Source organism: Corvus cornix, unplaced genomic scaffold (assembly GCF_000738735.6).
Source record: "Corvus cornix cornix isolate S_Up_H32 unplaced genomic scaffold, ASM73873v5 scaffold4, whole genome shotgun sequence".
NCBI classification, from domain to species: domain Eukaryota; kingdom Metazoa; phylum Chordata; class Aves; order Passeriformes; family Corvidae; genus Corvus; species Corvus cornix.
Window position 1 is genome coordinate 25278 of NW_024108689.1, and position 27887 is coordinate 53164.

Below are 27887 nucleotides of genomic sequence, written 5' to 3' on the forward strand. Positions count from 1 at the left end.
CGTATGCTGTTTAGTTCCTGGCCGTATTGTGTTCTCTGCTGCTGCCAAGGCTTGCGAAATTTATGTACACAAGCATGAATTACCAATTTCATTTATAACAGTTCCATGAAGTTCCCTTGCGTCACAGCGCTCTCCTGGGTTCCGTGAGCCGCTCTGTGTCACACCAGCCCGCGGCTTCCACGAGCCTCCGCAGTGTCCCTGTGGCCCCCTGGCTCCAGGAGTGGCCGGCTCGGAGCTCCTGGCGCTCAGCAGCTCTCAGGAGGAGCGGCCGCAGGGACACCGTGCAGACGGTGCCATCGCCCCGGCTGTGCCCACGGCCCGCCCAGCCCCCCGCGCCTGGGCCTGTCCCCGCCACGCCCTCGGCCTGGAACCCCCGCGGGCCCTCAGGTGTGCGGGTGACACCGGTGACACCGGTGAGCCCTCGGGTGTGCAGGTGACACCGGTGACACCGGTGAGCCCTCAGGTGTGCGGGTGACACCGGTGACACCGGCGAGCCCTCGGGTGTGCGGGTGACACCGATGCGGCCGCCCCCCCGGCCCCGCCCCGCCCCTCCAGCGGCCCCGCCCCCTCCCGCCCCACCACCTCCGGATTGGCTGCTGCCCCGCTGGACCCGCCCCCTCCCGCCCCGCCGCCTCCGGATTGGCTGCTGCCCCGCTGGACCCGCCCCCTCCCGCCCCGCCGCCTCCGGATTGGCTGCTGCCCCGCTGGCCCCGCCCCCTCCTGCCCCGCCACCTCCGGATTGGCTGCTGTCCCTCTGGCCCCGCCCCCTTCTGCACTCACAAGCCCGCCCACTCGCCTGTTCCCCCGGCAACGGCAGCGGCACCTCATTAGCATAGGCCCTCACTAGCATGGACCCTCATTAGCATAGACCCTCACTAGTATAGACCCTCATTAGCATAGACCCTCATTAGCATAGACCCTCACTAGCATAGATCCTCACTTGCATAAGCCCTCATTAGCATAGACCCTCATTAGCATAGACCCACATTAGCATAAATACTCATTAGCATAGACCCTCATTAGCATGGACCCTAACTAGCATAGACCCTCATTAGCATAGACCCTCATTAGCATAACCCCTCAGCTTGTTCGCCTCGGCCCCGCCCCCTTTGGCGGCTCTGAGGGTGGTGCTGGGGGTCCCGGCGGTTTGGGGGCACGGGCCCCACCTCCTTCCCCCTCCCATGAGCCCGGGTTCGCCTTTGGGATTGGCTTCCGCCGCTGTCAGTTTTTGTTTAAGCCCCGCCCCCACCCCACAGGTCAGCGATTTGAATGTGGGGCTCCGCCCACCGCGCTATTTGATTGGTGGTGCGAGCTGGCTCATTTGCATGGAGCATACCAAGTTTGAAGGTGAGGAGTGGAATGGGAGGGGGCCGCCCCATCGCCATGGGAAGGAGGACGCGATGGGGTGTTAAGAGGTGCCGCAAATTGGGGGATTTGGGGTAAAAATCTGGTTTATTGGTGATTGGGTTTACAGACAGTGGGGGAGGTTGATCCTCCCCTTATGTCCCCTCCTCGTGTCCCCCCATCCCTTGCACGAGGGTTTGCAAGAGGCCCAGCTGTGTCCCCTCGTGCAAGCCCCGCCCCCAGCACCCCAATCCTCGTGCCCCCCCATTGCACCACGAGCTCTCGGTCCTCGTGCGGCCCCCACTGTGTGACATGAGACCCCCCGGGCGTCCTCGAGTCCTCGTGTGAGTCCCGTGTGTGTCCCCACTGAGTCCTCGTGTGAGTCCCGTGTGTGTCCCCACTGAGTCCTTCTGTGACTCAAGTCCCCCCACGCAGTGCGAGCCCCCATCCTCATTCAAGTCCTCGTGTCACCTTGTGTCACCTCGTGTGATCTGAGAGGCGGCAGCAGGGACACAGGACGCGGGCCGTGTCCCCGTGGGACCCCGTGGGACTCTGTGTCACCCCGTGTGCCCCCGGGGCTGCCGGCAGGGACACAGGACACGGGCCATGGCCCGGGCCAGGCTGGTGCTGAAGGTGGCCGAGATCCAGGGGTTGGTGCAGCTGGTCAGGCTGGCCAGGAGCATCAGGATGGTGAATGCAGGGCCTGGGGGACACAGGGACATCTGGTGACACCTGTGGACACCCCACAGCACCCCCAAGGACACCCCATGACCCCCCCAGGCTCTGGGAGGGGGACATTCCCTGACACCCACCCCCAGCCAGAGTCCACCCTGGTGTGGGAAACAGCTGGGTCCCCCTCCCCTGTCCCAATGTCCCCATGGACCCACCCCCAAGGCCCTGTCACCCCCATGGCCCAGGCACCTCCGTGGCCCCATTCCCATGTCCCCCATAACTCCAATGCCATCCCCATGTACCTCCCCATCACCATGTCCCCACCCCCCACACCCCCACGTCCTCCATCCCCATTCCCCCACGCCCGTCACATTCCCGTGTGCCCCTGTTCCTGTGACCCCATCCTCACGTCCCCCATCCCTCTGTCCCCTTGGGCCCATGTCCCAGCATCCCCATGTGCCCACCCCCACATGCCCCCCATGTCCCCGCTCCTGTCCCCATGTCCCCCATCCCCTCTCACCTTCTCGGGGGGCACGGGGGTCCCACACTGCCCAGAGCTGGGCGCAGAAGAAGGGGTCCAGCACAGCACGAACACGCCCAGGACCACCACGGCCATGCGGTGGCTCTTGGCCCGGGCCCGTCCCAGCCCCCCGGGACCCCCCGGGACCCCCCGTGTCCCCCTCAGTGCACGCGTCACCGCCACCTGCAGCACCCCCAGCAGCACCGCAGGGGCCACCAGCACGGCCAGGGCCACCCAGGTGACGTAGGCACGGGCACCCCAGGGCTGGACAAAGGTGGCCCAGCAGTCGCTCTCGCCTGGGGCCACCTCACGCTGCCCGAAGATGCCAACCTGGGGCAGCCCAAAGAGCAGCGCCAGCGCCCAGGCCGTGGCCAGCGCATCCCAGCGCCTGCGAGCCTCGGCCAGTGCCGAGCGGGCCCGGCCCAGCCCAGAGCGAGCCCACCCAAGGGCTGTGCCAGCCCACCCCAAGGCCACCTGACACCACCCCGTGGTGGCCCCAGACCCCTTCGTGGTAGCACCAGACCCCTCTGTGGTGGCCCAAGACCCTCCCATGGTAGCTTCAGACACTCTTGTGGTGGCCCAAGACCCCTCTATGATGGTCCCAGACCCACCTTGGGTGGGTTGAGACACCCCCATTGTAGCCCAGTTCCTCTCCATGGTGGCCTCAGACCCCTGTGTCGTGGCCTCAGAGTCCCCCACGGTGGCTTGACATTCCCCCATGGTGGCCCAGGACCCCCTCGTGATAGCCCCAGACCCCTCTGTGGTGGCACAAGAGCCCCCCCTGCTGGCCCCAGACATCCCCATGGTGGTCCCAGACCCCCCCAGGGTGGCCTGTGACAAGGACCTTGTGGGCATCTGGGGTGATGAGGGGGGTGACGGGGACATCAGGGGAACGTGGAGGAACATTGGGGTGCCATTGGGACTTGGGGACACTGGGGACACCCGGTGGGACATCGGGGTGCAACTGGGACTTGGAGACATGGGGGTGACACAGAGGGACACTGGGGTGCCATTGGGACTTGGGGACACTGGGGTGACATGGAGGGACACTGGGGTGACATGGAGGGACATTGGGGTGCCATTGGGGCTTGGTGGCACTGGGGTGACACAGAGGGAGACTGGGGTGACATGCAGGGACATTGGGGTACCATTGGGGCTTGGTGGCACTGGAGTGATGTGGAGGGTTGGGGACACTGGGGTGACACAGGGGTCTGGGGGGCACAGAGGGGATGTGGCAGTGATGCTGTCCCCACTGTCCCTGTGTCCCCAGCCCTCAGCAGGTTCCCATGTGCCATCCCAGGTGTCCCTGCGTCCCTGTGCCCCATCCCTGCTGCTGTCCCTGTGTCCCCATCCCCAGCACCCCTTGGGTCCCTGTGTCCCATCCCTGGTGTCATCAGTGTCCCTGTGTCCCCACCCCCAGCACCCAGTGTGTCCCCCTAAGCCACTCTGAGTGTCCCCAGTGTCCCCATGTCTCTGTCCCCAGGACCCAGTGGATCCCTTTGCACCACCCCCAGTTTCCCCATGCCCTTGTGCCCCATATTTGGTGTCCTCAATATGTCCCCACCTGCCACCCCTGGTCTCCCCATGTCCCCCCATCCTATCTTTGGCATCCCCAGTGTCCCCATGTCCCTGTCCCCAGCATCCAGAGGGTTCCCGTGTGCCATCCTGTGTGTCCCCATGTCCTTGTACACCATCTCTGGTGCCCCCACTGTCCCCGTGCCCCCTCCCGCAGCACCGCCACCACTCGCCCCTGCCCTCACCCCGCCACCCCCAGCACCTGCCATTCCCAGTGTCCCCATGTCCCCCTACCTCATCCCCAGCGGCCCCAGTGCCCCCACACTCCCACCCCCAGCACCCAATTTGTCTCCGTGTCCTCCCCTGGGTGTCCCCAGTGTCCCCATGGCCCCGCACCTCATTCTCAGTGTACCCGGTGCCCCACGCCCCCAGCACCCACCACACCTCCCCTGCGTTCGGAGGCTTCCTGTGTCCCTCCCTGGCCGTCCCCAGTGTCCTCGAGTCCTTTTACCCCCTCCCCACCGTCCCCACCGTCCCCACCCCAGTCCCCCTGCCCGCCCCCTTTCCGCTGCACCGCGCCCAGCGGCCAGCAGGCGGCGCGGTGCCTGTCCCCGGCCTGCCCCGTGTCCCCCCGCCAGCACCCGCTGTGTCCCCGCGTCCCGGTGTCCCCGGTGTCCCCACGTCCCCGCACCCCGCTCCCCGTGTCCCCAGCGCCCCCGCGCCCCCACCTGCAGCGCCCCCACCTGCAGCACCCCCAGCGCGCCCCGCGCCCCCCGCCCCCCTGCGCGCCCCCGGCCCTCAGCCCCGTGCCCAGCGGGCGGCAAATGGCGCGGCGGCGGTCCCAGGCCATGGCAACGGCCACGTAGGCGGAGGCGAACATGGCGACGCCCTGCAGGTACTTGGTGAGGCGGCAAAGGGCGTCGGGTCCGCGGAACCGGTCCGTGAGGTCCCAGAGCAGCTGCGGCAGCACCTGCCCGGCCGCGGCCGCCAGGTCGGCCAGGCTCAGGTGCCGCAGGTAGCGCCGCAGGGGCCGCGCGGGCCGCGCCGGGGGCGCCCCGGGGCCGCGGGGGTCCCGGCGCGGGGCCCTCAGCGCCACCAGCACCAGGACGTTGCCCCCCAGGGCCAGCACGAGCAGCAGCGCCAGGACCCCGACCTCGGCCATGGCCAGCGCCGCGTCCCGGGGCGGCGAGGGGGTGCCCAGGGGCGGCGGGGCGGTCTGTGGGGAGAAGGGGGGAGAAGTGGGGGTCTGGGGGTGTCATGGGGGGTGTAGGGGGTGTCCGGGGTTAGGGGAGTTGGAGGGGGTGTTAAAGAGGGAGGGTCTGGGGGTGTTAAAGGAGAGGCTGGGGGTCGTAGGGCAGGGTATGGAGGGCATTGGGGGGGTGGGGTGGCTGGGGGGGATGGGGTAGGGAGGAGGGTTGGGGGGATGTTACAGGGGTGGGGGCTGGGGGGGTCTGGGGAGGGTTAAAGAGGGGCGGGGGTGTATGGGGTATTTGGGGGGGGGATGTATGGGGGGTCTGGGGGTGCCCGGACGGGCTGGAGTGGCTCAGTGGGAAGGGCTGAGTTAGAGGGGGGTGCATGGGGATGTATGGGGGGGCCCGGCGGGGGTCCCCGACACCCTCAGGTGTCGCAGGTGCCGCCGGAAGGGGGGCGAGGGCCGAGGGAGGGGGTCCCCGGGCCCACCCGGGAGGCACCAGGGGGTCCCTGAGGGCCACCAGCACCAGGGTGTCCCCCCAAGGCCAGCGCAGGGACCCCACCTCGGCCATGAGCAGCGAGGGGCCGGGGGTGTGCCCGGGGGACGTCTGTGGGGGCAAGGGGGGGGTTAAATGAGGGCCTGGGGGGCAATAGGGGCGTGATTTGGGGGGGTTTGGGGGTGTCCGGAGGGGCGGGGGAGGTTAGAAGGGATGTTAAAGAGGGGGGCTCTGGGGTGCTGAGGGACAGGCTGGGGGGTCATAGGGGGATAGATGGGGGAGTGTTGGGGAGTGTCCAGAGGGGGTGTCCGGGAAGGTTTAAGGATGGGGCTGGGGACTGCAGGGGTTATTTGGGGGTTATGGGGATGCCCGGGGTGGTGGGGGGGGGGGTAGAGGGGGTGTTAAACTGGGGGGGGGTCAGGGGGTCTGTGAGAGGTTAAAAGGGGGTGCGTGGGGGGTACGGGGGGTTTAGGGGGTGCCTGGGGGGGCTGGGAGGGCTCCGTGGGGAGGGGGGAGGGGGCATGGGGGGGTCTGGGAGAGGCGGGTTAGAGAGGGGAGGGGGTTGAGAGGAAGGGGGGGTGGTCCGGGGGGGGATTGTGCAAGGAGTGGGACCCGCCCCCCTCCCCCCCGGTACCTCCATTTGAATTTTGGGGGTCCCTCAGCCGGCGGGGGGGCGCGGGAGGGGGGTCACTCCCCGGACACCTCGGTCCCCTTGACACCAGTTCGCCGGGTACTGGTGGCACTGGGAAAGGCCCTGGAGGACTGGGCAGACTGGGAGGGGGAGGGACCCCCCAGGACTGACGTCATGGCTGGGGGGGTCCCCCCACCTCTGGGTGCTGGGGGGAGCAAAAATTCCTTCCTCATTCCCCAAAATCTTGATAAGGGCAGGAAAGCACCCAGGGGAGCCCTTCCCCCACCCCCCGAGGGACCCAGGTGGGGGAGTGGGGGGGGAGAGGGGACCCCCCAGGAACCCCCTCGGGGAGAGGCCTCAGGCTCCATCCCATAATGGTTGATGGCCTGGAACTGGGAGCACTGGGAGGGACCCAGGAAGGGGCAGAGGGGGGAGGGAACCCAAGGAGTTTGGGGGGGAGGGGGTGGAAATTGGGAAGGAGGAATTGGGAGGACAATTTGGGGAGCTCCCCCCCCAGAGAGAGCTCGACACTGAGAGCATCAGTCCCATCACGGCTGATTGCCTGGAACTGGGAGCACTGGGAGGACCCAGGAATTTTGGGGGAAGGGGGGAGGGAGGTAATGGGGGGGAAATTGGGGGACACCCCCAGTGATTGCCCCCCACCCCCAAGATAAAGAGAAGGACGCATCATCAGTCCCATCTTGGTTTATTGCCATTGTTACTGGGAGCACTGGGAGAGACTGGGATGGGTGGGAGGAAAACGGGGAAAAACTGGGAGAGGAACGGAAGGGGCAATGGGGGGACACCCCCAGCGCCCCCCCCAAAAGAGAGGAACACCCCCCACTCCCGTAACGGGTTAACGCCTGGAACTGGGAGCACTGGGAGGGATTCAGGCGGCCGCGGGGCGGGGACTGAAGTTGCCGGGGGGAGTCGGGACGCCCCCCGGGTTTGGGGGGGGGTCAGCCCATGACAGGGACCCCCCCCAGCTGGAAGTGCTGCCGCTCCCAGTCGCTCATGAGGGAGAAGTGCAGGGGCCGCTGGCACGAGGCGCAGGAGGGGCCCAGGGGGGTGTCCCGGGGCAGCCCCAGCGCCCCCCAACACTCGGACAGCTGGTCTGGGGGGGGGGGGGGGGGACACGGGGTCAGGGGAGGGTACGGACCCCCCCGACTGACCAGTGACCCCCCCCGAGCCGGGAGCACCGGCCTGGTGTCACCCAGGGACCCCCACCCTGTGACCCTCCACCAGTGTCGCCAGGTCCCCCCAGTCCTTGGGACCCTCCCATGTCCCCCCACCCCTCCAAAGCCCCAAATCCCCGCATCCCTGTGTCCCCCCATGACCCCCCCTGTGTCCCCCAAAGCCCCCCCATGGCCATCATCCCCCTGTGCCCCCCGTGTCCCCCAACTCTCTCCATTCCCATCATCCGCGTGTCCCCCCCGTGTCCCTCCCCGTGTCCCCCCTCACCTGCCAGGTGCTCCATCATGGCAGGGCTGTGGTGGGGGGTGGGCGCGATGCGCAGCAGTTCCCCCCCCCTGGGCACGGTGGGGGGGTTGATGGCCTGGACGTACAGCCCCCGCTCGAGCAGGGCCCGGCTCAGCCGGGTGGCGGCCAGGGCGTCCCCAACCTGCACCCCAAAAACCGTCACACCCCAAAATATGGCTGCGGGACCCCCAAACCCACCCCCTGAGCCCCCCCTCGGGTGCCCCCCTCCCCCACGGGCACAGGGGCGATGTGACTGGGAGCGGGCAGGACAGGGACCCCCCTGAGCCCCCCCATAGCCACCCTACACCCCAAAGTCCCCCGAATCCCCCCAAACCTCCTCACATCCCCCCACGAGCCCCTCCAGACACCCCCAAAGCCACCCCGACCCCTCCAGTTCACGGTCACGGTGATGATGTTGTGGCTGGGGGTGGGCAACACGGGGACCCCTCCGAGCCCCCCCAGACCTCCTCAAATCCTCCCCAGACCCCCCAAAAGACCCCCCCCGGCCGCCACTCACGGGCACGGGGACGATGTGGCTGGGGGCGGGCAGCGCGGGGACGCCCCTGTCGCGCAGCAGCACCCGCAGGTGTTTGGCGTGGCGCTGGTGGGTTCGGCGCAGGGCCCCCCCCTCGGGGCCCCCCAAAACCCGCAGGGCCGCCAGGGCCCCCCCACCACGGGGGGCGGCAGCGCCGTGGTGAAGATGAAGCCGGGGCCGAAGGAGCGCACGGCGTCCACCAGAGCGGCCCCCCCCGCGATGTACCCCCCCACGGCACCCACCGCCTTCCCTGGGGGCGGAACGGGGGGTCAGGGCACCCCGAAGTCACCAGGGACCGCCCTGACCCCCTCCAAACCCCTACAGACCCCCCAAACCCCCAGAGAGCCCGACCCCAGTGTCCACCCGTGCGGTCCCTCCCCCCCGCAATTTCGGGCTGCCCCTTTACCGAGGGTCCCTCCCCCCCATTTTCGGGGTGCCCCCCTTACCGAGGGTCCCTCCCCCCATTTTCGGGGTGCCCCCTTACCGAGGGTCCTCCCCCCCATTTCGGGGTGCCCCTCCCTTACCGAGGTCCCTCCCCCATTTTCGGGTGCCCCCCTTACCGAGGTCCCCCCCCATTTCGGGTGCCCCCTTACCGAGGATCCCTCCCCCATTTTCGGGGTGCCCCCCTTACCGAAGGTCCTTCCCCCCATTTTCGGGGTGCCCCCCCTTACCGAAGGGTCCCTCCCCCCAATTTTTCGGGGTGCCCCCCTTACCGAGGGTCCCTCCCCCCCAATTTTCGGGGTGCCCCCTTACCGAAGGTCCCTCCCCCCAATTTTCGGGGTGCCCCCCTTACCGAGGGTCCCCGACACCACGTCCACCTTGCCGGTGACGCCGTCGCGCTCGGCGATGCCGCCGCCCCGGGGCCCCGTAGAGCCCCACGGCGTGAACCTCGTCCACGAAGGTCAGGGCGCCGTGGGCGTGGGCGACATCACAGAGCTCGGCCAGGGGGGCGATGGAGCCTGGGGGGCGCAAAGGGGGTTTGGGGGGATTTGGGGCGGTTTGGGGAGGTCTGGGACGGTTTGGGGGGATTTGGGGCGGTTTGCAAAGGTCTGGGACGGTTTGGGGGGATTTGGGGAGGTCTGGGGTGGTTTGGGAGGATTTGGGGCAGTTTGGGAGGATTTGGGGAGGTCTGGGGCAGTTTGGGGGGAATTTGGGGAGGTCTGGGGTGGTTTGGGGCGGTTGGGCGGTCTGGGGCGGGTTTGGGGCGATTTGGGGAGGTCTGGGGCGGTTTTGAGGGATTTGGGGCGGTTTGGGGCGGGTTTGGGGGGATTTGGGGCGGTTTGGGGCGGTTTTGGGGGGATTTGGGGCGGTTTGCAGGGCGGTTTTTGGGGCTGAGCGCGGCGGGCCGGTGCAATGCCACAGGGCACCACCGGGGGCGCTGTTGAGCCGGGGGGGCAGGGGGCGGCCCATGGGGGGGGTCTGGAGGGGTTTGGGGGAATTGAAGGGGATTTGGAGAGATTTGGGGGATTTAGTGGGGGTTTGATGGGGTTGAGGGGGTTTGGAGGGAGTTTGGGGGGCATTTGGAGGAGTTAGGGAAGTTTGGGGAGGGATTTGGAGGGGTTTGGGGGGATTTGGAGGGATTTTGGAGGAGTTTGGAGTGTTTTGGGGTGAATGCTGTGTGTGGGTGGAATGTCACAGAGGCCTGGGGGGACATGGGAGGGGACATGGGAGGGGACAGGTGCGATACTGGGGGGACACTGGTGTGAGATGGGGGGGCTGAGTGGGATTTTGGGCAATATTTGGTGGTTTAAGGGATAACTGGGGGGATTTTGGGGGGATTTGGGGGGAACTGAGGGGATATGGGGGAGATTTGGGGGGGTCCGGGAGCATTTGGGGAAATTTAGGGGAGAATTGGGGAGAGCTGTGGGGGTGCTGGGGGGATTAGGGAGGATTTGGGGTGGAACTGGGGGGAGTTGGAGGGGATAGTGGGGGATTTAGGGGGGATTTGGGGAGAACTGGGGCAAACGGGAGAATTGGGGGGGATATGGGAGTGTATAGGGGCGATTTGGGGCGATTTGGGAGGGTACAAGGAGATTTTGGGGGGAACTTGGGGCATTTGGAGGGGGTTGGGTTTTTGGGGGGGGATTTAAAAGGACTTGGGGGAGCTGGGAAGGATTATGGAGGATTCAAGGAGATTTAGGAGGGGTTGGGGGGATTTAAGGAGGAACTGAGGGGGATTGAGGAGATTTGAGGGGATTTGGATGGAATTGGGGAGGATTTGGGGGGACCTTGGTAGGAACTGGGAGGATTTGGGGGGTCTGAGGAGAGGTGTGGACACTTGGAACCCCACGAGCTTTGGGGCTGTCTGAACAGGTTTGGGGGGATCTCAGGGGGTTGTGGGGTGTCCCGGGGGTTCTGGGGGGTTTTAGGGTGCCCCGCACTGACCATCCATGGAGTGGACGGACTCGAAGGCAACAATTTTGGGGATCCCGGGGGGGCTGCGCCCCAAAAGCTCGTCCAGATGCTGGGGGTCGTTGTGGCGGAAGACGTGTTTGGGGGCCCCGCTGCGCAGGATCCCCTGCACCATGGAGGCGTGGTTCCCCGCGTCCGAGAAAATGTGGCAGCCTGGGGGCACCCCAAAACCCGTCAGCACCCAAAAAGCCCAACCCCCAAAATCCCCATGCCCATCAGCACCCAAAACCCCCACCCAATTCATGGGAACCCCTAAAAACCCATCCCAACCACCCCCCCCCCCCGTAATTCCCAGCATCCGAGAAAATGTGGCAGCCTGGGGGCACCCCAAAACTGCCCCGCACTCTCAGCACCCCAAACCCCCAAACCAATTCCCCCCCCGCACCCTCAGCACCCCCAAAATCCACCCCAAAACCCCATCCCAAAACTTCCCATGATTCCCTGGCAGCCTGGGCACCCCAAACCCCCCGCACCCTCAGCACCCCAAAAACCCACCCCAAAACCCCACTGTGCCCATCAGCACCCCTAGAACCCACCCCAACCCCCCCACCCCTCGGTTTCCTTTTGGGAGGTTTTGGGGGGCTCAGGGGGTGTGTTGGGTGAATCAGAAGAGGGTTTTAGGGTCCCCATGAAGGATTTTGGGGGTCCTGGGGGTTTTTGGGTCCCATGACTGGGGTTTTGTGGGGTCCCACGTGGTTTTGGGAGGGCTCTAAAGAGGAACAGATTTTTGGGGTTCCCAGGAGGAGTTTTTTCTGTTCTCAAGAGGTTTGGGGGACTCCCAAGAGGTTTTTGGGGTCCCAGGAAGTTTTTTGGATCCAATAAGCTTGGAGGGGGGGGGGGGGCTGCCATGCAAATTTTTGGGGTTCCCAAGAGGTTTTTTGGGGTCTGAAGAGCTTTGGATTTCTCCCATGAGATTTTTTTAGGTCTCATGAGTTTTTTTGGTGTTCCAGGAGAATTTTGGGATCCCAGAAGATTTTTTGGGTCCCGTAAAGTTGGGAGCGGGGCAGATTTTTGGGGTTGCCAAGATAATCTGGAGATGTTTTTAGGAGTTCCCAGCAGGTTTTGTAGAATTAAATCGAGGTTCTTTCTGTTCCCATGGATTTTAGGGGATCCCCTGATGTTATTGAGGTCCCATTGGCTTTGTGGGAGCTCCCATGCAGATTTTTGGGGTTCCCAAAGGGGTTTTTTGAGGTTCTCAAGAGATTTTTTGGGGTCCAAGACCTTCAGAGTTCCCCTGTAAATTTTTTTTTTTGAGTCCCACAAGGTTTTTTTGGGGCCAAGTTTTTGGGGTACCCAAGAGTTTTTGGGGGATAAAATGCACTTTGGTGAGGGGGCTCCTCAGCAGATTTTTGGGGTTGCCAAGAGGGTTTTCGGGGTTGCCCAGAGAACTTGAAGAGCTTCTCACGACAAGTCTTGTAGAACCCCAAGAGCTCTGACTCCCACCGGGCTGGGGTTTTTTGGGGTTCCCATGAGATTTACGGATCCCCTTCAGGTGTTTTGGGCTCCCCGTGGATTTTGGGGTGCTCTGCCGGGTTTGGGGTGTCCCGTACCTGGCAGGAGCCGCGCCAGCGTGGCCAGGGCGGTGTCGTTGGCGGCGAAGCAGGAGGAGAAGAGGCAGGCGCGGGGCTGGCGGTGCAGCCGGGCCAGCGCCCGCTCCAGCGCCCCGTGCAGCGGGGACGTGCCCCCGATATTCCGGGTGCCCCCCGCGCCCAGCCCGTGAGCGCCCAGCGCCGCCCTGGGGGCACCCGGGGCACGGGGTCAGAGGGGCTGGGGGGGTTTGGGGGGGTTTGGGAGCAGTTGCAGGGGATTTGGAAGGGGCTTGGCAGGGATTTGGGGAGGGGATTTGGAGGGGTTAGGGGAGGTTTGGAAAGGATTTCGGGGGTTTGGGAAGGGGTTTGGGGGTTTTGGGAGAGATTTGGGAGGGGATTTGGGGGGGGTTTGGGGGGGTTAGGGGAGGTTTGGAAAGGATTTCGGGGGTTTGGGAAGGGGTTGGGGAATTTTGGGAGAGATTTGGGAGGGGTTGAGGGAGAGATTTGGCGGGAGGCTGCGGGTATTTGGGAGGGGTTGGTGGTGATTTGGGAGAATTTGGGGGATTTAAGGGGAAGAGTCAGGAGAGCTTGAGGGGATTTAAGGGCATTTGGGGGGATTTGGGGGAGATCTGGGAGCAGTTGGGGAATTTAAGTGGATTTGGGGATCTTCGGGGGGATTTAAGGAGATTTGGGGGAATTTGGGAGTCATTTAAGGGGATTTGGGGGCAATTTAAGGGGATTTAAGGGGATTTTGGGGTTCTCACCTGGCTGCCCGCAGCACCTCAGGGTGGCGGCTCATTCCCAGGTAATCGTTGGAGCACCAGAGCTGGATCAGGCGCGGGGGGGACCCCAAAAAGGCGGTCGGGGGGTGCTGGGCCCGGCGCCCCACGGCCGTGAACTCCCGGTAGGTGTGGGAGCGGCGCAGCCCCGCCAGGCGCCCCCCAAAAACCGCCTCGTAGGGGAAGGCGTCCTCTGGGGGGGGGGGCAAAAAGGGTCAGGGGGGCACCCTGAAACTGCCACAGCACCCCTGACCCCCCCACCGCACCGCAAAACCCTCCAGAGCCCCCCAAAATCCCATCACCCCCCACCCCCCAAAAGCACCTAATGGGGTAAGGCATTCTCGGGGCGGGGGGGAAAGAGTTGGAGGAACACCCCAAAACACCCAACACCCCACTGCACCCCAAAATCCCCCCAACGCCCCTATTGCACCCCAAAACCGCCTTGTAGGGAAAGGCATCTTTTTTGGGGGGGACTCCAAACCCCCCCAAGCCCCACATCAGACCCGACCCCCCCCGCACCCCAAACCCTCTCATTGCACACCCAAACCCCCCTAAACTGACCTGGTACCCCCCAAAGACCCCCGGATCCCCCCCCAACCCCAGCTCCCCTCGAGCCCCTCCGGAACCCCCCCCAGACCCCTCCCCCCTCACCGGGCAGGTTCTCCTCCAGCCGCCGCTCGGGGGGGTCCTCGAGGGGGTCCCCCAAATCCAGCAGCCAGTCCAGGGGCTCTGGGGGGTCAGAGGTCATTGGGGTATCCCCGGTACAGGGGGGAGGCGTCGGGGGGAGTCCCCAGAATTCCTCACCTGGCTCGGGGGAGGTCACGTCCTCCTGTACTTCAGGGGACGCGCGCTGGACAAAGGGGGGCTCCTCCCCCCCCAGATCGATGAAGGGACAGTGGGACCCCTCGGGGGAGTCACCTGGGGGGGACAAGGGGATTCAGGGGGGCCCAGCACCCCCAAATCCCAAAAAAACCCTGCAACACCCCAAAATTCCCTCAACCCCAGTAAGGCTCCCCCATAAAACCCCTCAAAACCACCCAAAAATCTCCCCAAAACCCCAAACTTCCCCCTCACCCACCCCAAAACTCCCCCAAGCCCCCAAAACCCCCCAAAGCTCCCCAACCCTCCCCAACCCCCCAAAACTTCCCTAAAACTCCTCCCACTCCCCCAAACTCCCCAAAACTGAAAGGGGGGTGTCAAAGGGGGGGATGTCCTCCCCTCCCCCACCTCTCCCCCAAATTTCGGGTACCTGGGTGGGGGCGGGGCGGGGCCGTGGCCAGGGCTCGGACCAGCCACGGGTGACGGGCGAGGACGGGGCAGCGCAGCAGAGCGGCCATGGTGCTGGGGGCGGAAAAACGGGGGCGTCAGGGGGGTCCGGCACCCCAAAAAACACCCCAACCCCCCCCAAATCCCCCTCGTCCTTCTCATCCCCCAAACCCCCCCCAGAACTCCGCCAAAATTCCCTCAAGTCCCCTCCAAACTGCTGGCGGGGGGGGCAAAAAAAGGGGGGCTCCGCAGCCCCAAAACACCCCCAGAACCCCCCGATCCCTCTCATCCCCCAAAGCCCCCTGAACCCCCCCTCTCCCGAAACTGCTTGGGAGGGGCGAAAATGGGGGGTTGGGGGCGGCCCGGCACCCCCAAACCCCCCAGCCCCCAAAGCTGCTGGGGGAGGGGCAAGAAAGGGAGTCTGGGGGGGCTCGACACCCCCGAGCCCTCCAAATTGTCCCCGCACCCCTTAATCAGCCCCACCCTGGGGTCCTTCCTGGGGGGGTTTGGGGTCTTTCCAGGTGGGTCGGGGGGCTCTGTGGGGGTCCCGGCACCAGGACCCCGGCGGGGCCCCCCCAAAGCTGCCCCTCCCCCTTAATCAGCCCCACCCAGACACCTCCGCCCCTTTTTGGGGCCGTTTTGGGGGGGTGGGTGTGGCCGCCCCCCCTTATCAGCCCTTATCAGCCCCCGACACCTGGAGTCGGCTGGATCACGTGACCTCGGGGAGAGGAGGAAAATTGGGGGAGCCTCAGATGTCCCAACCCCCCCGAGCCCCCAAAACCCCCCCAAACCCCCCTAAAACGGGACCCAGGGGCCGGGGGGGCTGATGGGGGGGGGCAGCTTGGGGTCGTCTGAGGTTGTCTGGGGGGCTTCGGGGGAATTTGGGAGCGCAGGACTCCCCAATTCCTCCTTCTCCCACCCCCCTGCGATGTTTGGGGGTTCGGGGATGTTGGGGCCTTCTGAGAGAATTTTTGGGGGTCGTGTGGGTTTTGGGGGTGCAGGAACCCCCCCAAATTCCCCTTTTCTCCCCCGTCCAGCAATTTTTGGGGGAGTTTTTGGGATGTTGGGGGATTCTGAGTGGGGTTTGGGGTTGGTGGGGGTCTCTGGGGAGGGGCTGGGGTGTTCGAGTGGGGGTTTGGGGGTGCTGAGCCCCCCAGCGGTTCTGCGGGTGCGAGGGGGAATTGGGACCCCCAAATTCCTGGGGCCTCTCAAGGGGAGAGTCCGGGACTCCCATAGACCCCCCGCACCCGCTCAGGGGTCCCGGTCCCCCAAAACTCCGCACTCGGTGTGATCCAGGCATCTGGGACCCCCACAGATGCCTCCTCCCCACATTTGGGGGTCCCCAGCCCCCAAAATCCCCCCCAGAGGAGCCGGGACCCCTATGGGACCCACCCCCAGACCCACTTGGGGGTCCCCAGCCCCTCCAAGCGCCCTGAAACCCTGAAACCCCCCGCGACCCCCCGCCCCCCTCACCTGTTGTCCCGCACTGAGGACGAACAACGAGCACTGAGGCCCCCCCAAAACGGGGCCCCCCCAATCCGATAAGCCCCGGGGGGCGGGGGCTTAGCGCGCTGAGGCTCCGCCCACGGCTCCTCCCAACTCCCCTGAACGCCCCCAAAATCCCCCAACCCCCGAGCCCCCCAAACCCTCCCAAAGCCCCTGAGCCCCCCAACACCTCTGAGACCCCCAAACCCCATAAAACCTCTGAGCCCCCCGAACCCCCCTGAGCCCCCCACCCCCCAGAGAACCCCGGCTTTGAGCGAGGGGCGGGGCCAGGCGGGTGGGCGGGGCCAGCGGCCTTGGGGGCGGGGCTTGGCGGTTGCCGGGCAACACAAAGGGCGGGACTGCGAGGGGCCGCGGCCCCGGGGGGTCTGGGCGGGGCCGGGGGCGGGGCCGCCCGCCCGCGTGGGGGGCGTGGCCTCCTTGGAGGGGGCGTGGCCGGGGCGTGGCCAATGCCCGCCATGTTCACCCGGGGGTCCCGGCGGCGGCGATCGGAGCGAGACGTAAGGGGCGGGGGCGAATTCGGGGGCCCGGGGGGCTTTGGGGGCGCTTTGGGGTTTTGGTGGGGTCTGGGGGCGGGGGGGGCTGGAAGGGTGGGCACTGAGGGGGCGGGGCTTAGGGCGCGGAAGGGGGTTTGGGGGGGTTGTAGGGCAGGTGTGGGGGGCAGGGGTCCCTGGGGTGTGGGGGGGTCTGTGGCTGGGGGGAGTCTCGAAGGGGGCTCAAGGAAAGGGGCTGTGGGGGGTTATGGGGGGCTGTAGGGGTATATAGGTTGGGGGGCCCTGCGGTGCGGGGCTGTGGGGCGGGAGGGGGCTTAGGGGGTGAATCCCCCCCCAGCACGCCCGCCCCCGTTTGTGGTGGTTGCACCTCCGGCCCCTGGGATCCCCCAACCTTCCAACCCCGATTTGGGGTGCGACCCTACACCCTGTGCCCCCTCGACCCCATTTCTGGGAGGTTCCCCCCCAGCCATCCCTGACCCCGTTTTGGGTGTTCCCCCCGACTCCTTTTGGTGCTTCCCCATCCCCCCCCCACCCCATTTTGATGCCCCCCAGACCCGATTTTTGGGATGTTGCCCCCCCCAGCTTCCAGCATCCCCTTTTTGGGGTGTTGCTCCCAGCACCCCGTGTCCTTTTCAGTGCCCCTCCAGCCCCCCGACCCTGTTTTTGGGGTGTGACCCCCCTAACCCCGTTCCTGCCCCCCCAGGCCGAGGACCCCGACCGAGGCCGGCCATGCCGGGCATGCCAGGAACTCTGTCCCGGCTTCCAGGAGCACCCATGGAGGTGAGGCTGGGATGGGGGGGCTGGAAGGGGGATTTTGGGATGTCCCCCCCTCACCAGAGCCCCCCTGTCCCCCCCCCAGGAAGATCTGCCAGCACTGCAAGTGCCCTCGGGGGGAGCACGTTGGAGGGGGGGTCCCCCCGACCCTACAGAGGGTCCTGGCCCGGCTGCTCCCCGAATCCCATCCCCCCCCGGCTCCGAGGATTCGGGGTGTTCCGCTGAGGAGTTCGCCTGGGCCCCTCCCGGCCTCAGCCCTGACCAGGTAATCCCAGACTCCCCAAGCCCCCCTGGAGCCCCCCAGAAGCCCCCCAAGTGATGAAGGCCTGAAGGCCTCGCCCCTGCCTACAGCCCCCCTACAGCACAGAATTGTGACCCCCCCGGGCCCCCTGTGTACCCCTGAGGCCCCAGCACAGGAGTCTCCCCCCAAACCCCCCAGCTGAACCCGCCCTGCAGAGCTGTGAGAGCCCAAAGGCCCCCCAGACCCCATGGCTTTAGGGGACCCCCGGGGGTGCCTCTATCCCCCCATAGAGCCCTGTCCCCTGCAAGGGCCCCCAAACCCCTCCTGGGGTGCCCCAATCCCATACAGGCCCCGTCCACTGGGGAAAGCCCCCCCTTGCCCCAAGCCAAGCCCCGGCCCTGCTCCAGGCCACGCCCATGCAAACAAGCCCCGCCCACCTCCCAAAGCCCCGCCCACCTGCAAGTGACTCCTCCCAGCTGCCCCAGCAGGCCCCACCCCATTGAGGCCCCGCCCCTTTTCCCTGCCCCTCCCCTCAGGTGTGCTTCTCGCACCTGCCCCAATGCAGCCCCACCCCCAACGAGGCTCTGCCCCATCCAAGCCCCACCCTCTTATGGGCCACACCCTCCTCCAGGCCCCACCCATTGGTTAAGCCCCTCCCCCATCCCCCTGTGCAGGTGCTGCTGGATTTTGTCACCTGCCCCACCCCACAGTGAGGCCACGCCCCCAGCGAGGCCCCATCCGATCAGACCCCACTATTCCAGTCATGCCCACTGAATCCCCGCCCCTTTTCCCGCAGGTGACCCTGTGCTTCTCACACCTGCCCTGTCAAACCCTGCCCATTGGGCCACACCCCGATAAGCCCCGCCCCTTCCTCAGGTGTCCCAGTACTTCTCCCACCTGCCCCACTGAGGCCACGCCCCTTGTGCCCCACTCTGCTAAGCCCCGCCCCGCAGGTGTTCCAGAACTGCCTCCTTCCCCAGTGAGGCCACGCCCTTTGCACCTTGCCTCCTAAGCCACGCCCCCATGCCCCACCCTGCTAAGCCATGCCCCTCATACCCCAGCTTGCTAAGCCCCGCCCATCGCACCCTGCCCTGCTAAGTCCCGCCTCTCGTGCGCTGCTCCTCATGCCCCACCCCGCTAATCCCACGCCCCTCTCACCCCACCCTCATGCCCCGCCCCACAAAGCCCCACCCTGCAGGTGTCCCCAGAACTCCCTCCTGCCCCAGTGAGGCCACGCCCTTTGCACCCTGCCTCCTAAGCCACGCCCCTGCGCCCCACCCTGCTAAGCCCCGCCCCACTAAGCCCCGCCCCCACTAAGCCCCGCCCCGCTAAGCCCCACCCCTTGTGCCCTGCTCCTCGTGCCCTGCTGCTCATGCCCCGCCCCACTAAGCCCCACCCTGATAAGCCCCACCCCGTTAAGCTCTGTCCCTTGTGCCCAGCCCTGCTAAACCTCACCCCACAGGTGCCCCAGAACTTCTCCCTGCTGCCCCAGTGAGGCCACGCCCTTTGCACCCTGCCCTGCTAAGCCACGGCTGTGTGCCTGACCCCGCTAAGCCCGCCCCACTAAACCCCGCCCCTTAAGCCCCACCCCACTAAGCACCGCCCCTTGCACCCCTCCCCGCTAAGCCCCGCCCTGCTAAACCCCACCTCCTTAAGCCCCGCCCCGCTAAACCCCACTCCTTAAGCCCCGCCCCGCTAAACCCCACCTCCTTAAAGCCCCGCCCTGCTAAACCCCACCTCCTTAAGCCCCGCCCTGCTAAGCACCGCCCCGCAGGTCTCCCAGTACTTCTCGCTGCTGCCGCCGCCGTTGGTGCCGCGGCTCCGAAGCCCCGGGGAGCGGCACCGGCTGCGGGAGCTGCTCCGGCAGCTGCCCCCGCACGACCTGGAGGTGAGGGGGGCCTGAGGGCGGTTAGAGGAGCTCTGGGGGCACTGAGGGGGAGTCCTGAGGGCGGGGGAGGCTTTGGGGGATTCTGGGGGCGGCTGGGGGCATCCAAGGGGGTTCTGAGAGCTCTTCCTGGAGCAGTTTTGTGGAATTTGGAAGCATTTTGAAATGGTTGGGCTCATTTTTCAGTTGTTTTAAGGCAGTTCTGATGTATTTGGAGCATTTTTAGATATATGAAGCAGTTTTGGGGTGGTTTGGGGTGTTTTTGGAGTATTTGGGGTGTTTTGGGGCAATTGAGTTAGTTCAGGGTCATTTTGAGGTGTTTTGTTACGTTTCTAGCTTAGTTTTGAGGTGGATTTGGGTTATTTGAGGGCATTTTTGGGTTGGTTTTGGGCTGTTTTGGTGTTTCTAGGTGGTTTTGAGGTATTATTTGGGGGATTTTTGAGGTGTTTTGAGGTTCACTCCCCCAATTCCGACCCTCCCTAGCCCCAGTTTTGCCACGACCTGGACGAGGCCGAACGTCGGGAATTGAAACTTTTCGCCCAACGCCGGAAACGGGAAAATTTGGGCCAAGGGAGTGTCCGACCCCTCCCCCTCACCAGCGCCGGTGCCGTTTGCCAGCAGGTGGGGGCACCCAAAAATGGGCACCCAAAAAAGGGGGAGGCAAAGTATTGGGGAGGGCTGGGAATAATGGGGGTGGGACCCCAAAAATATTGGGAGAGAACCCCAAAAATATTGGGAGAGGACCCCAGAAAATGAGGGGGAGCCCCAGAGAATTTGGGGAGGCAAGGCAAAAAAGAGGAGCGGGGACCTGGAGATTTTGGGGGGCCCCAAAAACAGGGAAGGGAAACTTGAAAATAGGGGTGAGGGTTGCCAAAAATGAGGGACCCCAAATAAAAGTTGTTTAGGGTTTGTCCACCCAAAATAGGTGGGGAAACTCTAAAAAGAGGGGTGGGAAGCCCCAAAATGAGTCAGGAACCCGAAAAAGGGGGAGTGGGGAACCCAGAAATAGGAGTGGAGGCCTGGATATGTTGGGGGAGCCCAAAAACAGGGAAGTTGAACCTAAACTTCTGGGGTGAGGGACCCCAAAAACATCATGTGGAGCCCCCAAAATGTGTGAGAAACCCCAAATATGGGGGGTGGGAAGCCCCAGAATGAGGGACGGAACCCCAAAAACTGGGAGTGGGGACATGAATATTTGAGGGGGGATGGGTGCTCAAAAAGAGGGAAGGGGAACTTAAAAATCAGGGCAAGGGACCCCAAAACCAGGGTAGGAGCCTAAAACCAGGGGGGTTTGAGCCCCCAAACCCTCGGGGGTCCCCCAAGGCTGGGGCACCCCCCTGACCCCAATGTTTCCCCTCCCCAGTGCGGGGGCCCGGTGCGGGGGGGGGCCCTGGCGGTGTTTGCGGGGCGGGCGGGGCTGGGGCTGTGCTGGCACCCCCAGTGCTTCCAGTGCCACCAGTGCCACCAGCCCCTCGTGGACCTCGTGTACTTCTGCCCCGGCGGGGCCGGGGGGCGGCTGCTCTGCGGGAGACACCACGGGGACACCCTCAGGCACCGCTGCCCGGGCTGTGACGAGGTGAGGGGGGCACCTACACAGTGGTTCTGGGGCGGTTCTGCGGTGGATATGGGGTGCTATGGGTGGTTCTGGGGTGGATATGGGGTGCTGGGGTGCGGTTTTGGCGTGGTGATGGGGGTGCTGAGTGTGGTTATGGGGTGCTCTGTGTGGTTGTGGGAATGCTATGGACAGTTATGGGGTGGTTGGGGGGGCTGAGGGGCCTGGGGGTTTTGGGGGCTGGGTATGCCCCCAACCCCCCCCCCCCCCTTTGGTGCCCCCCAGCTGATTTTCAGGGGGTGCTGGGCCAAGGCCGGGGGGCAGTCATGGGTCACTTGTGGGTTTATGGGACATTTATGGGGCTGGGGGGCACCCAGGGGTGCTGTGGGGGTTTTTTGGGTGCTGATCCCCCCCCCTTTGTGCTCCCCAGCTGATTTTTGGGGAGCGCTGGGCCGAGGCCGGGGGCGCCGGTGGCACCTGCGGCACCTGCGCTGCCTCGAGTGCGAGGGGCCCCTGGACCCCCAGAACCTGCCCGGGGGGGGGCAGCCCCTGTGCCCCCCCTGCCGCGCCCGCGGTGGCCCACCTGTGCGACACCTGCGGGGACTCCATCGGTGAGGGGGGGACACGGGCTGGGGGGGTTGGGGGATCCCCAGGGGGGCTTGGGGGGTTCAGGAGGGGGTCCCAGGGGGTTCAGGAGGTCCCCAAGGAGGTCCCGGGGGGGTTCAGGGGGTCCTGGTGCTGCTTAGAAGATGCTGAGGGGAGTCAGGGGACCTCAAGGGGTGTCCAAGTGGTCTCCAAGGGGTTCCAGGGGGGTTGGGGGGATCCTCGAGGGGTCTCCAAAGGGTCCCAAAGAGATCCCAGCCCCCCACTTAAGGTCACAGCCCCCCCCAATCCCCTCTCTCCCCCCTCCCCAGACCTGCAGGCGCCCCATGTCACCCACAGGGGGCAGCACTGGCACCTCCCCTCCCCCATTGTCCCCCATTGTCCCTCACTGTCGCCACTGTCCCCCATTGTCCCTCACTGTCGCCACTGTCCCCAGACCTGCAGGCGCCCCACGTCACCCACAGGGGGCAGCACTGGCACCCCCTCCCCGGCTGCTTCCGCTGCGCCCCCTGCGGGCGCCCCCTGCTGGGCCGCCCCTTCCTGCCCCGGGGGGGCAAATCTTCTGCTCCCCCCGCTGCGCTCAGGGGCCCCCCCAGACCCCCCGCAGCGCCCCCCAGCGGCGCTCCTGGGGCGGGGGACCCCCGGCAGGTGAGGGGGGGGCACCGGGAAGGGCAGTGGGGAGATCCTGGGGGGCACTGGGAGGAGTAGGAGGGTCTGGGGGGGCTGTGGTGGGTACTGGGAGGGGCTTGGAGGACACTGGGGGAGGTTGGGGGGGTGTGGGGTGGCCTGGGAGGAGCTGGGGGTTACTGGGAGTTGCTGGGAGGGTCTTGGGAGACACTGGGAGGCACTGGGGGGGCACTGGGAGGTGCTGGGGGAACTGGAAGAGACGGGGGGGGTTACTGGGAGCACTGGGGGAGGCGGTGGGAGGTTCACTGGGGACACTGGGGGGGTTAACTGGGCCCCTCCCCTGCAGGCTCGCAGCCCCGGTTCCGCCGGGGGGGCCCCCATCGCCACTCGATGCCGGAATTGGGGGCCGCCCCCCGCCCCTCCCCCCCTGCCCCCGCCGTCTCCCCTCCCCCCGCCCCCCGTGGCCCTTCCCCTCCCTGTGTCACCTCCCGTGATGCCCCTCCCCCCCCCGGGCCGTGCCCTCCCCCCCAGGGCTGCGCCCCCGGGGGCCGGGGTGCGGCGGGGGAGGGGCCGCCCCCGCTGGCCTTCGTCTTCATCCTCCTCATCCTCCTCCTCCTCGTCCTCCTGGGAGGGTCTGTTCCTGGGGGAGCCCATCCCCCTCCCCCCACAGCTCCGCCCCCCCGGGGCCCCCCCCGGATCCTCCGCAGCCCCCCCGGCCCCGCCCCCGCTTCCCGCGGCTGCCGCCTGGCCTGACCCCGCCCCCGCCGTGACCTCTGACCTCTGCCAGGAGCCGCTGACCCCTCTGTGACCACCTGGCAGCCCCTGCCCTCCCCTGCTGACCTTCTGTGACCTGCTGCTGACCTCTGCTGGGGCCTTTGATCTCTCTTGGTGGCCTCCAACCTCAGGGACCTCCTGGTGACCTCCTGTTGGTGACCTTTGACCTCTGATCTCCCATGGGGACTTTGGTGCTGACTTTTGCCCTTTGACCCCACTCCGGCATTTGTTGACCTTTGACTTCTGCCCCTTGCTGAGCACTTTTGACCTCTGACCTCCCTCCCTCACGGGTGTGACCTTTGCACTTTGACCCCATGACCGCCTCAGGGACCCCCTGACCTCTGCACGGTGACCTTTGACCCCGCGGGTAAAGCTTTAATAAAGGGGCGGTGCCCCAGTTTGGCCACCAGTGTCACTGAAGCCCCGGGACATGGGGGGGCCCTACGGAAACAGAGGCGGCTGGGCTGGAAACACCCCAGAAACACTGGGGACAGCTGGGAGCCGGCCCCGTGTAAACACTGCAGGCTGCACACCGACATAAACACTGGGGAGGCCGTGGAGCCCCTGTCAGGCGCCGCCGGCCCCGGTGCCCCCCATCTTTAAAGGCGACCCTACAAAAACACCGCGGTGCCCGCCCGCCCCCCCCAACATGGCGGCGCCCACAGGGGCCACGCGCTCCGCCTGCCGCGTTAGCGCGCGCTGATTGGCTGAGCGCCTGCGGCATTCTGGCGGCTGATTGGTCATGGTAGGATCACGTGACCGGCAGAGCGGCGGCTGGTCGGGCAGCGCGGTTGCCGGGGCAACGGGGGCGGGGCCAAGGGGGCAGCGCGGTCACGTGATCAGGGCCGGGGCCGCCAGCGGCTTCCGGGGGGATCCGGGGTGAGGGGCCCTTACTGGGGTTACTGGGAGGGACTGGGGGTAACGGGGCCTTACTGGGGTTACTGGGAGGGATCCGGGCCCTTACTGGGGTTACTGGGAGGGGCTGGGGGTAACGGGGCCTTACTGGGGTTATTGGGAGGGATCCGGGGTAACGGGGCCTTACTGGGGTTACTGGGAGGGATCCGGGCCCTTACTGGGGTTACTGGGAGGGATCGGGGGTAACGGGGCCTTACTGGGGTTACTGGGATGGATCCGGGCCCTTACTGGGGTTACTGGGAGGGCCTGGGGGTAACGGGGCCCTTACTGGGGTTACTGGGAGGGAACCGGGGTAACAGGGCCCTTACTGGGGTTATTGGGAGGGAACCGGGGCTCCAGGGGGGTCTTTCAGGGGCCTCCGGCGTTTCCAGGGCTGTTCCTGGGGTGCTCCGGGGTTCTAAAGAATGTCGGGAGTGTTGTGGGATTACCGGGGGTGCCGGGGTTACCGGGGGTGCCGGGGTCTCTGGGGTTACCGGGGGTTCTGCCGTGTGCGGGAGGATTCCGGACAGACCCCGCTGGTTCCCGGGCTGTTCCCTCGCCTCCGGGGGTGTCCCCGGGTGGGAGTTCCCCCGGTCCCGCCGGTCTCCGGGGTCACCAGGAGGTTCTGGGGATTCCGTGGGTTCTCAGCAGGTTCCGGGGCTGTCCCGGTGGGGATCCGAGCTCTCGGGGGTCTCCCGGGTTTCCAGGGACTGATCCCCCCCCTCTCCTGTGTCCCGTCGGCAGGGTGCCGGGAGGTTCCCCGAGTGTCCCGGCACTGCCCCGTGGCCCCGCCGGGGCGATGCCGCTGCCCGTGGCCCTCCAGTCCCGCCTGGCCAAGCGGGGGCTGCTCAAGCACGTGGAGCCCGGTGAGAACGGCCCGGGGCTGGGGGCTTTGGGGGCGGGGCTGGGGGCTTTGGGGGCGGGGGTTGGGGCTGTGGGCGGGACTCTGGGCTGTGGGCGGGGCTGTGGGGTGGGTGAGGCTCCCATGCCGGCCCCACCCCAGATCACTGCAAAGGCGTGGCTGGGGCGGTGGGTGCGGCTGTGGGCGGGGTTAGGGGCAGCAGGTGGGGTTATGGACAGTGGCTGTGGCTGTGGGCAGTGGCTGTGGCTGTGGGCAGTGGCTGTGGCTGTGGGTAGTGTTGGGGCAGTGGGTGTGGCAGTGGGCAGTGGGTGTGGCTGTGGGCAGTGGGTGTGGGCAGTGGGTTTGGGCCGTGTTGGGGCTGTGGGCAGTGTTGGGGCAGTGGCTGTGCCTGTGGGCAGTGGCTGCGGCTGTGGCAGTGGGCAGTGGGTGTGGGCAGTGGCTGTGGGCAGTGGCTGTGGCTAGTGTTGGAGCTGTGGCAGTGGGCAGTGGGTTTGGGCAGTGTTGGGGCAGTGGGTGTGGCAGTGGGGAGTGGTTGTGGCTGTGGGCAGTGGCTGTGGGCAGTGGCTGTGGGTGTGGGCAGTGGTTGTGGCTGTGGGCAGTGGCTGTGGGCTGTGGCTGTGGGCTGTGGGCAGTGGGTGTGGCTGTGGGCAGTGGCTGTGGGCAGTGGCTGTGGGTGTGGGCAGTGGTTGTGGCTGTGGGCTGTGGCTGTGGGCAGTGGGTGTGGCTGTGGGCAGTGGCTGTGGGCTGTGGCTGTGGGCTGTGGGCAGTGGGTGTGGCTGTGGGCAGTGGCTGTGGGCTGTGGCTGTGGGCTGTGGGCAGTGGGTGTGGCAGTGGGCAGTGGGTGTGGCAGTGGGGAGTGGTTGTGGCTGTGGGCAGTGGCTGTGGGCAGTGGCTGTGGGTGTGGGCAGTGTTGGGGCTGTGGGTGTGGGTGTGGCTGTGGGCAGTGTTGGGGGTGTGGCAGTGGGTGGTGGCAGTGGCTGTGGGCTGTGGGCAGTGGCTGTGGGCAGTGGGTGCAGCTGTGGGCAGTGTTGGGGCAGTGGCTGTGGGCAGTGGCTGTGGGCTGTGGGCAGTGGCTGTGGCAGTGGGCTGTGGGCAGTGGCTGTGGGCAGTGGGTGCAGCTGTGGGCAGTGGCTGTGGCAGTGGGCTGTGGGCAGTGGCTGTGGGCAGTGGGTGCAGCTGTGGGCAGTGTTGGGGCAGTGGCTGTGGCAGTGGGCTGTGGGCAGTGGCTGTGGGCTGTGGGCAGTGGCTGTGGCAGTGGGCTGTGGGCAGTGGCTGTGGGCTGTGGCTGTGGGCTGTGGGCAGTGGCTGTGGCTGTTGGCGGGACCAGGCTGATGGCCCTGCCCAGAGCCCGAGGAGGAGATCATCGCTGAGGATTACGACGACGCCCACGTGGATTACGAGGCCTCAAGGCTCGAGGGGCTGATCCCACCCTGGTACAAAGTCATCGACCCCACCTGGTGAGACCCCTCCTGCTGGGACCCCCCCTCGGTGTTACAGGGGCTGCAGGGACCCCCCCACGCGCTGCAGAGACCCTTTGCAGCCGCTGTAGGGCTGGAGAGACTCCCCTGTAAGGCCGCTTTTGGGACCTTGTTCAGGGCTGTAGGGACGGCACAGGTGCTGTCCAGCCTCCCTGGTGCTGTCCAGCCTCTCCGGTGCCTGTAGGGCCCCTGCTCAGGCGTTACGGGGCTGTGGGGATTCTCCACGTGCCTTTCCCGGGTGCTGTCGGGTCCCTCTCCAGGTGTCTGGGGCTGTGCACAGCCTCTCCAGCTGCTGCAGGGGTAGGGTTACACGTTCAGGGTCTATAGGGACCCTTGGCAGCTGCTGCAGAGCGTATGGAAGTGTTTGTCAGGCACTATGGGGGCTATAGGGACCCTCTCTGGGGTCTCTAGGATCTGTAGGAACCCTCCCCAGGGTCTCGAAGGGCCCTGCCTGGGGTCTGTAGGGGTTGTAGGGCCCCTCTCATTCCCTGTAGGGACTGTGCAACTCCACCCCAGGCTCTATAGGGCCTTTCTCTGGGGTCTATAGGGGCTGTAGGGCCCCTCCCAGGGTCCTTATGGCCCCCCCAGCCCCCTGCTCCTCCCCGCAGCGGGCTGCCCTACTACTGGAACGTGGAGACCGACCTGGTGTCGTGGCTGTCCCCCAACGACCCCAACTCCGTCATCACCAAACCCGCCAAGAGGCTCAAGGGTAACCCGGGTGAGTCTAGGAGAGAGCCCCAAAACCCTGAGGGGGGATTTGGGGCCTCTGCCCCTCCCTAAACCCTGGGTGCCCCCCCAGAGCCTGAGGAACCCCCCGAGAGGGGCCACGAGAAGGAGGAGCCGCCGCGGGAGCGCCGCTTCCACCGGCGCGAGGAGCTGGCGCCGTACCCCAAGAGCAAGAAAGGTGGGTGGGGGGTCCCCCGGGATTTTGGGGGCTCTGAGCATTCCAGGGGTTGCCACACCCCAAAGCAGGGCTGCGCTGACCCCCCTGTCCCCCCCCCCAGGCGGCCGCAAGGACGAGGAGCTGGACCCCATGGACCCCAGCGCTTACTCGGACGCGCCCCGGTATGGGAGGGGAGAAAGGCTGGGGGTTATCGGGGTGCCCCGAGTTTTGGGGGACCCTCAGTGACCCCCCTCGTGCTGTCATGGCAGGGGGACGTGGTCCACGGGGCTGCCCAAACGCAACGAGGCCAAGACCGGAGCGGACACGACGGCGGCCGGGCCCCTGTTCCAGCAGCGGCCGTACCCCAGCCCCGGGGCCGTGCTCCGCGCCAACGCCGAGGCCTCGCGCGGCAAGGACTGAGCCCCGAAACACAGGACCCCCCCAAAATGTCCCCATCTCCTCCAGGAACCCCCAAACCCCAGGGGTTCCCCCAGGATCCCCCAAGCCTGAGGGGATTCCCTCAAACCCCAGGGAACGTTTCAACCCTGCCAAACATCAAGGGGTCCCCCAAATCCCCGGGAACCACCCCCAAACCTCAGCGGTTCCCCCAAGCCTCCCAGGACCCCCAGAGCCCAAGGGGATCCTCTCAAATCCCCCTCCAAGCCACGCCCCAAACCACCCCCACATCCCCCCCAAACCATCCCCAACCTCCATAGGACCCCCAAAAACCCAGGGGTGCCCCAAATCCCCCAGGATCCCCCCAAACCCCTCCCCAACTTCCAGGACCTCTCACAAACCCCAAGGGGCCCCCCAAGGCCAGGAGGTCCCCCCAAGCCCCCCTGGACACCCCTCCTTTTGTTGCAATAAAGCCCCGCAGCCCCCAGGGCGTGGAATGGGTTGTTGGGGGTTTTATTGGGGTGTCGCACACCTGTGTGCAGGGGGAGGGT

At 66.3% G+C, this 27887-nt stretch overlaps 4 protein-coding genes across 4 annotated transcripts; 2 read left to right on the plus strand and 2 right to left on the minus strand.

Moving 5' to 3' along the window:
- Window positions 1-1616: 1616 nt before the first annotated feature.
- On the minus strand, window positions 1617-6379 carry LOC120412219. The gene is given in 6 exon segments (XM_039572562.1): window positions 1617-2047; window positions 2537-2593; window positions 2596-3907; window positions 4563-5267; window positions 5743-5850; window positions 6374-6379. Coding segments are annotated over 6 exon segments (2334 nt in total). The 3' UTR covers window positions 1617-1901.
- A 680-nt stretch (window positions 6380-7059) lies between these two features.
- Window positions 7060-15936, minus strand: LOC120412225 (5-aminolevulinate synthase, erythroid-specific, mitochondrial-like). Its single transcript, XM_039572569.1, is given in 13 exon segments — window positions 7060-7484; window positions 7832-7991; window positions 8367-8518; window positions 8521-8634; window positions 9178-9244; window positions 9246-9343; window positions 10770-10949; window positions 12347-12531; window positions 13090-13297; window positions 13756-13833; window positions 13909-14022; window positions 14354-14445; window positions 15844-15936. Coding segments are annotated over 12 exon segments (1599 nt in total). The 5' UTR covers window positions 14442-14445; window positions 15844-15936; the 3' UTR covers window positions 7060-7329.
- Window positions 15937-16308: 372 nt separating this feature from the next.
- Window positions 16309-23232, plus strand: PRICKLE3 (prickle planar cell polarity protein 3). Its single transcript, XM_039572573.1, has 9 exons — window positions 16309-16373; window positions 17071-17147; window positions 17227-17406; window positions 19157-19270; window positions 19751-19888; window positions 20631-20843; window positions 21250-21430; window positions 21859-22070; window positions 22837-23232. The coding sequence occupies exons 2-9, from the start codon at window positions 17097-17099 to the stop codon at window positions 22855-22857; spliced, it is 1110 nt and encodes a 369-aa protein (XP_039428507.1). The 5' UTR covers window positions 16309-16373; window positions 17071-17096; the 3' UTR covers window positions 22858-23232.
- A 370-nt stretch (window positions 23233-23602) lies between these two features.
- On the plus strand, window positions 23603-27833 carry PQBP1 (polyglutamine binding protein 1). The gene is made up of 7 exons (XM_039572578.1): window positions 23603-23702; window positions 24462-24583; window positions 25925-26036; window positions 26666-26775; window positions 26857-26961; window positions 27062-27122; window positions 27210-27833. The coding sequence occupies exons 2-7, from the start codon at window positions 24517-24519 to the stop codon at window positions 27358-27360; spliced, it is 606 nt and encodes a 201-aa protein (XP_039428512.1). The 5' UTR covers window positions 23603-23702; window positions 24462-24516; the 3' UTR covers window positions 27361-27833.
- The last annotated feature ends 54 nt before the right edge of the window (window positions 27834-27887 follow it).

Coding starts and splice junctions, on each gene's coding strand:
- PQBP1 (XM_039572578.1), top strand. CDS start 24,517: ATGCCGCTGCCCGTGGCCCTCCAGTCCCGCCTGGCCAAGCGGGGGCTG. Junction 26,037..26,665: donor AAAGTCATCGACCCCACCTG/GTGAGACCCCTC, acceptor TCCTCCCCGCAG/CGGGCTGCCCTACTACTGGA. Junction 27,123..27,209: donor GCTTACTCGGACGCGCCCCG/GTATGGGAGGGG, acceptor CTGTCATGGCAG/GGGGACGTGGTCCACGGGGC.
- PRICKLE3 (XM_039572573.1), top strand. CDS start 17,097: ATGCCGGGCATGCCAGGAACTCTGTCCCGGCTTCCAGGAGCACCCATG. Junction 21,431..21,858: donor CACCTGCGGGGACTCCATCG/GTGAGGGGGGGA, acceptor CACTGTCCCCAG/ACCTGCAGGCGCCCCACGTC. Junction 22,071..22,836: donor GGGCGGGGGACCCCCGGCAG/GTGAGGGGGGGG, acceptor GACCTCTGCCAG/GAGCCGCTGACCCCTCTGTG.